This window comes from Cucurbita pepo, chromosome LG01 (genome assembly GCF_002806865.2).
Source record: "Cucurbita pepo subsp. pepo cultivar mu-cu-16 chromosome LG01, ASM280686v2, whole genome shotgun sequence".
In the NCBI taxonomy this organism is placed as follows: Eukaryota; Viridiplantae; Streptophyta; class Magnoliopsida; order Cucurbitales; family Cucurbitaceae; genus Cucurbita; species Cucurbita pepo.
Window position 1 is genome coordinate 8,211,511 of NC_036638.1, and position 8,127 is coordinate 8,219,637.

The 8,127-nt window shown below is 37.3% G+C and overlaps 1 protein-coding gene across 1 annotated transcript; it reads right to left on the reverse strand.

The window, feature by feature from the left end:
• Positions 1-645: 645 nt before the first annotated feature.
• Positions 646-3,032, reverse strand: LOC111799997 (transcription factor bHLH30-like). Its single transcript, XM_023683566.1, has 2 exons — positions 2,315-3,032; positions 646-1,130 (listed from the first exon to the last, which is right to left on the reverse strand). The coding sequence occupies exons 1-2, from the start codon at positions 2,885-2,887 to the stop codon at positions 672-674; spliced, it is 1,032 nt and encodes a 343-aa protein (XP_023539334.1). The 5' UTR covers positions 2,888-3,032; the 3' UTR covers positions 646-671.
• Between the last annotated feature and the right edge of the window lie 5,095 nt (positions 3,033-8,127).

Here is an 8,127-nt window from a genome sequence, read left to right on the forward strand (position 1 = left end):
TAGCATTATTTTGAGATGTAAAATCATTATCATTTTGTATTTGCTTAGAGTCAATTGGAAGGAACTTTGTAAGTGAAACGTTGTAATGTGAAAGTGTGAGAGATAAACTCGAAAACACTTTTTTGGTTACAATGATTGGCGACCACTCGTGAATTTAGGAGAATTTCTTTTTTTTTTTTTTAACACGTAAATCTTTGTCTCTTTGTTTAATTTCCATTCGTGGGTGTGTGAGTACAATCGATCTAGCTTCCTCTTATACTTCCCCTACAACTATTGGTATCATAGTATTTTGGTTGTGGCATTGGGTACGAGTTATAACGTCTACGCTTTACCAATACTTTATGTTTGACTTGTTATATGAACACAACTTTCCACAATGGTATAATATTGTTCATTTTGAGCATAAGCTCTCATCGCTTTGCTTTGAGCTTCCCAAAAGACCTCATACCAATGGAGATAGTATTCCGTAAATTAGCCAAAGTGACCCAGATGATATCAAAAAAGATGACATTCCATTTTGTGGATACAAAGTTGTATATGGAAGGTAACAAAACGTGGTTGAAACCAAGCGAGTGGATATCCATTTTTAAAAAAGGAGCCATGCCTCATTAGGGTTTTTCCTTTTAACTTCATNAAAAAAAAAAAAAAAAAAAAAAAAAAGAGCCCATAAATCAAAGGATATTGATGTTATTTGTGGTCCTTAGTCTTTTGATATTTGCTGAAGAAGAATCATCCCCTCCTGTTCTTTCCATCACAGCTTTGAGTGCTTCTTGAATAGAGCTCATATTGTGTTGCTGTTCGGGATCATGTTGTTGCTCTTCTTCAGCTGTGATAAACAACACATTTCTTACACGCCCACCAAGCGTCGTGATTTCAGCTTTGAGGGTTCTTAAACGCAAGGATTTGAGGGCTTTGATGAGGTCCGGGAGGAGATCAGAACGGTCCTCGCAGCAAAGGGAAGCCTTTATTACAAATTTGGCTCCACTTATCATCATCTCCTCTGAGGCATCGTCCACTGTTACCTCGTCAACTTCTGTTGGGATTGGACTTGTTTCTGCTATCAATGATGTCTGCCGTTTTAGCTCTTTCACGTGTTGTATTACTTCGGCTAGTAGTGAAGCTTTGTCCGTCTGTGTGTATATACGTATAAAATTCAACCAAAACTACGTAAGTATTAACCCTAATTCTACCCTTTTGGTGTAACTTCTTTTATTCACGAGAAATACAAAGCTTATCAATATCAAACCTATGTAAACTCAAAGTTAATTGTTAGTAAATATTGTCTGCTTTGGTCCGTTACGTATTGTCATCAGCCTCATAGTTTTGAAACGTGTCTTCTAGGGAGAGGTTTCCACACTGAATGCTTCTTTCACCTCTCTAACCGAGGTGGGATCTCACAATCCACCCCTTTTGGGAGTCCGTGTCCAAGTGTCTGGCTCTGATCCTATTTGTAACAGTCCAGGCCTACCACTAGTACATATTGTTTACTTCGGCTTGTTAGGTTATCGTCGCCAGTCTCATGGTCTTTAATCGCGTCTACTATAGAAAGGTTTCCACAATCTTATCAGAAATGTTTTGTTCCCTTCTCCGGCCGATGTTGGGTCTCACAATCCACCCCCCTTAGGGACTAGCGTCCTCACTAACACGCTGCCCGGTGCCTGACTTTGATACCATTTGTAACAGCCCAAACCCACCGCTAATAAACATTATCTGCTTCAGCCCGTTACGTATCGCCGTCAGCCTCACAGTTTTAAAACGTGTTTACTAGGGGGCGGTTTCCATACCCTTATAAAGAATGCTTCGTTCCCCTCTCCAACCGATGTGGGATCTCACAATCCATTCCAGGACCAGTGTTCTCGCTGGCACACCACCCAATGTCTAGCTTTGATACCATCTGTAAGAGCCCAAGCCCACCGCTAGTAAACAGTGTCCGCTTCAACTCGTTACATATCACCGTCACTCTCACGGTTTTAAAATGTGTCTACTAGGGAGAGGTTTCCATACCCTTATAAGGAATGGTTCGTTCCCCTCTCCAACCAATATGAGATCTCATGCGATTACCTAGAACTAACCCTTTCGAGGGGGAAAAACCCATGAAGGAGAGGTAAAACTTGATATTTTAAAAGCCTAACTAAGCTTTGTATTGTATATGTTCAAAGATTGAAACTTGATCCAAAAGAACAATGCAAGAGAGTAGGAATTAATATAAAAACAAAGAAACCAAAGGGTATGTGAAAATCAATATAATACGTGAAAGCATATATATGCGAAGTTAGATTAATGGGAATGGGGATTTGAATATAAAAATGCTTACTTTAGTGGTATTAGGGAGTAAGCTCCGGAGCTTAGCCAGATGGTTGTTGATTCTTTCTCTTCTCCTCCTCTCAGCTTCACTGTGGCTTTTAGAAGCTGCAAGAGCTTTAGCATCCATAATTTCTTGAGCACTCATTTTGCCAAGCTCAGCTTGTAGCCCAAAGGGAGCCATGGAGCCAGGATGAACCACGGGTCCAAGCGTGGTGGATATGATCTGACCTAGATGGTCCGCGGAAGAGGAACCATCATAAGCAAACTGAACACAATTAGGTGGTCTCCGGTTAAACAAACCACCATAGGATGATGATGATGAACATGGCAACGATGGCGGGGGAGGGATCATAAAAGGGTTAAGCGACGACGACCACGGCTGGAGAACCGGCGACACGAGTTCGGGTGGAAAAATTAACCCTCTTCCAGTTCCATGATGATGGTCTCCGTTGTTGTTGTCGTCGTCGTTGTTGTTTTGTAGGTGTTGGTGGAGAAGAAGCTGTTGTTGAAACATATTCTCAATTGTTTGTGAACACTCCTGTTGTTGCTGATGATGTTCCTCTTGCTGATCTTCCCCACGCATATCACTCCAAAAACGAAGTATAAAAGGTTTGTATTCCTTTTGATCAAAATCTTTAGCTTTGATTTTGGGTCTTTTTGGTTCCCTTTTGTATTCTCTTCTGATAATCCTTTTCTTTTCCCTCAGTCATCTATATCTCTCTCTTTTCTTTTCCCTCAGTCATCTATATCTCTCTCTGCAAATCTCTCCCTGCAAATCTCTCCCACCACCATTCCAATATATAGATCTCTCTCTCTCTCTCAAAAGAATAAACCCCTGAGTCTCTCTCACTCAAAAGAATAAACCCCTAAGTTCACGGTTAATAGATATTGTGTGTTTTGATATGGAATGTTTTGTTTCCTACCCTAGTTAATGTTAGATCTCACAATCTACCTCTTTGGGACTTAACGTTCAAACTCACTGTTAATAGATATTGTCCGCTTTAACTTATGGTTTGATGCGTGGGTATAATATAATTGGTCTTTATGATGTGACGGGAAAAATAGGAGCACATTAAAAAGAAAGCAAACATACAAAAACATTGCTTTCTCGACCAAACAATGACAAAAAAACAGGGCCAAAAAGTTCATTCCATTAAAAAGCTTGGCTTTGGCTAAAACATTTCTTTTTTCTTTCCCTTTATTAGTTTTTTATTTTTATTTTTATTTTATTAGATTATTTTTCTTTCTTTTTATTTATTTTTTTAATCATAATTTCAATATGATATAATAATTTTAAAAATAGAGTAGAATTGAGTTAGTGATTGTAATCCTATTTTCGGGGTATTCAAGTAAGGTTAACCTAACTCAACATAACTTTTATAGTTTTGGTTAGATAGTTCGAGTTGGTCGGATTATGGAGTCACATGAACACCTCCTTAAAAATAAATAGAAAACGAAAAAAAGAAAAAAAGAAAAAAGTTTATGTTTCCTTTTTGGGTTCCCCTATTGGCATGAGCCATGGTTTAGGCCCCCACCTTGTTGTTCCATACTCTTAGCCATGTCCACGCCAACCCTTTCGGCTTCGTTGAGACCATGTAATCATTGTGTCTTGGAACACACTCCATATCTTTCTTTCTTTACTTCTCATTCATTCATTCATACAAACACAAAAGTTTATGAGGTTCACCCATCTTTGTGCATTAATCATGATGGGTTTATCTTCAAATGTTTATGGGTACACACTTTTGCATCAAAATTAATGACTTTTTGAGACCATCAAGTACCAACCTTTCTTCATTAAGGCTCATGGGAATACTCTCCTTTTCTTTTAGAATTAAGGGACTGCCTTTCAATCAACGTTAATGGAACAATTCAAGCTACGTTTTCTAGAGAACCTATGTAATTATGGGTCCAATTCAGTTTTCACGACACTCCCATGTTTCTCATCATTTAATATCATCTATCTTGTCTATTATAGGTTATGAATTATCTAAAATGTTAAATGATTTCCGATTAAGTGACCAACATAATGAAAGTTCAAACTTGATTCTCTCGAAAGTAGAACTACACGGAAATAAATAGACTTGAGTGTTCCTCCTTGCATTTAGTGTCATTATTAACGACGACAAATGTGAGAAAGATTTGAACGGTGATATCGTTATAGATAATTGCCATGAAGGTTTCACAATTGAAAGCGATATCGATAAATACAATGAACTAGCCGTAGTAACCAACCACGCTATTTTACATAGAATTTTCACAATGTTTTGACATAGAACTTGAGTAGCGCACTCCAAAGTGTTGATAAGATAATTGTCACCTAAGCTGCTGCAAGGGGGAGGCAGTAGGGGGGAATAATAGATGTTTCCAGTCACTTTATTGAAACAATGCACGGTTCTCCAAGCTTTTTATTTCTTCGCAATTCCACCCTATAAAAACCATTATTAGCCGAATGCTACTCACAACACATCAAACCTCTACCTACCTACCTGCATTCTATCGATGGTCGGAAAAAAGTCACACAGAAGATGATCATAGATTTATAAGTAAAGAATGCATCTCTGTTGGTACGAGCCCATAACTTGACCATGTCAATAAAATTCCCAAAAGTCTAATAAAAAAGTCTAAGGTACAGTAATTAAAAAAGTGACTCAAGTGTTAGAACGAATGTCATGCCCTTAACTTAGCCATATTAATAGTATCCTCAAATGCCAAACAAAGAAGGTGTGATCTTCGAAAGTGTAGTAAAAAAATGACTCAAATGTCAAACAAATGGTGTATTTTGTTCAAGAGCTCTAGAGAAGACAATGTTAAGAATGGAGGGAGAAATCTCAAAGAGGACAATATCCGCTAGCGGTGGATCTGGGCCAGTAAGGACGCTGGGCCCCAAAGGAGGTGGATTTGGGAGCGGTCCCACATCGATTGGAGGAAGTAAAGAGTGCCAGCGAGGACGCTGGACCCCGAAGGGGGGTGAATTGTGATGTCCCACATTGGTTGGGGAGGAGAACAAACCATCATTTATAAGGGCGTGGAAACTAGGGTACTTTGTTCGAAAGGAGGATTGTTGAAAATGGTTGAGAATGTGTTTCACGTTGGCTAATTAAGGAGACAAGACGATCATGAGTTATACTCAAAGTGAACAATATCATGTCATTGTGGAGGTTCGTGATTTCTAACTACCGTATACTTCAAATCTCTATCTTGCGGCAAAAACAAGACACAGAGAAGAAAAAGAAAGGCAAAAGAAAGAAAAAGAAATGGAAGAAGAAAGGCGTGGAGGGTGTTGGCCGGCAAGTTCTGGTAAACAAACAGTCACGTTAGCAGAGCATGGCTTACAAAAAGCAAACCCAAAATCATTAAAGCCCTATTCAACAACATTATTGTTAAGGTATATATAGAAACAAAACAACTCAGTTTTTGTGTTAATTAACCATATTGTGGTATCCAATCAAAAGGGGTTACTGAGATTTGCCTGTGTTTTGTGTTTGATTAATTACAACAAAGAAGGTGTTTCATTTGTGCTCTTTGAGTTTGAAAGAGTGAAGAGCAGGGGTGGTGTTGTTGCATGGTTATCTGTGGAAATTCTGTTTTACCTTATATGTATAATCAGCTTGCTCTCACTTTTTCAATCATGCCCTTTTGAAGATGTTCAAACTTCAGCACTTTTCTTTTTCAACTCAAAAAGTATACATTATGAATTCGGTGGAAATGGAGACGTTTCTTGGATATGACCTTTCATCAAAGTGCACGAACAACTTGAGGGGAGAGTTTCTTTGAACGGTGGGCCTGGGTCGTTACAGTGATGTCCCGGTTCCACAACAAATTTCCTTAATTACAAAAGAGGACATATCTGCTAGCGGTGGGCCTGGGTCGTTACAGTACTCAAGTTAAAAACTACTAGTAAATCTACTTTATGAAAGTTACTAATTTCTTTTACTAAGTCAAGCCTATTGGCTCACAATGTCATCGCAAAGATGAAAGATTGTGTACGACAAAAGTGAGTTAAGCATATTCACACTTTGGATTGCGCGGCACTCACTCCCCAGCAACAAGTGAGTTAAGCCTATTCGTTCTCGCGTCACTTACGGCCAAACGATGTATACTCGAGCCTCTGACCCCGATTCAAGAAGAAAGTTTTAGAAAACGGGGTAGAAAGATTTCAAAAGAGAGTTTTGAAAACAAGATTTGAGAGATTGGAAATAGTGTTACATGGGAATGTAAGCAAAAAGGCAATAACAACGGTTTACTGCATATAACTATTGGGTAAGAAGAAGTTGACAACTAGTCATATCCCCTATAGTTCATTTCGGGAATTTTAGCCCTGCAGGTGTAGACACGATTTTGGTAAACGGTCATACACCCTCATACTGACCCAATATGGAATAGTAAAAGATCTATCTAAGATGAAAGCATATAAAAAGGGTTTGGAACGGATATGCAACCATAGACAATACATATGACGTGTGACAATATGTAGTTAACATCATTGATTACCCTAAAACGTAAGTAAACTAGTAATAATTAAGAAAGATATTGTCATGGATATAGGATGATGCAGGTGAATTGAATTTGAAGTGGGCAGTTCATGAAATCCAAGATTTTACTCAAATCTTTCATGTGAAACCCTAGATAAATATATTTATAGAGGAGGGTGGTGCACAAATGGGATTGAAGAAATGTTGAGAGCACATGAAGTAACAGCGAAGTTAATGATTTAGGGCTGTGTTGTGGTGTTGTGATGTGTGTGTTTTTGGTTAAAAATTGATATGAAAGACAGATTCAAAGGGTTGATGATAGCTAGGGTTCGCCTCCACTAGCCATCCTCCAGAAGGCATGGGAGAATTATAGGGCCACTTTGGTGGGTTTTATGATGATATCAATCCCACCCTGTCATGACGTTGCTTCCTTTCAACCAATCTATACTTATATCCCTTTTGCCTTTGCAGAAGTATAATTACACAACCTACCATATGCCCTTTTTGGTTATCATCACTGCTTTCTTTGAATTCCTTTGCCTTTCCTAACTTTTAATTATTAATCTTCGTAGCTCTGTATTGTCTCAAATTTAAGCATGAACGTAAACTTTCATGACTTTACTTTTGAATTTTTCAAAAATCTCGTAACTAAAAGTTTGACCTAACTAGGTGATTGATTTCAAAGAAAAATGTTTGATATGTTTAGAGACAAAATGAATTCGAAGGACCATTTTATGTTTCATGTAAATGAACTCTTCTTCATATATTGGAAGTATCGAAAGCCGTTTTGATTTTATTAAAAATTAAAAGAAAACAATAAATATAAGAGTAAAAACTCTACTTTTGTAGAGACCATAGCTTACAAGACTTCTTGAAATATTCCTACCATAAAAGTTTTTTTTTACATTACACACGATCTTTCTTGCTTACTCAAACAAAAGGTAAGTCTAGTGGGACCCTTTTGAAAGAAAATTCTGATCAGTAACCTTTTATCACAATAAGAGAATATTTACCAAATAATATATTTGAATTATTCAAATTATATTTTAATGTGATTAGATATTCAATATATTTAGCTGATTTAATCTCATTCATATATATCCATATAAATATATAGATCAAATCATTTGTAACAATTTCAAAATGAGTCGTATTAATAATGTTACTAGAATAAGACACTCCATCTTATCCATATACTATAGACTTTTAAGTTAAAATAATATATTTATAGGTGATTACTTGACCTACAATTTTTCTAGTTCTTATATGTTATGATTAGATCTTGATCGACCTAAACTTAAAGTCGAAGTCCACTTTTAACTTAGTATAATCATGTTATGCAAATTTA

What these genes read in the sequence shown, in the direction of transcription:
- LOC111799997 (XM_023683566.1), bottom strand. Translation starts at nt 2,887, where the DNA reads ATGCGTGGGGAAGATCAGCAAGAGGAACATCATCAGCAACAACAGGAG. An exon ending in TACTCCCTAATACCACTAAA is followed by an intron (nt 1,131 to 2,314) that starts GTAAGCATTTTT and finishes ATATACACACAG; the next exon opens with ACGGACAAAGCTTCACTACT.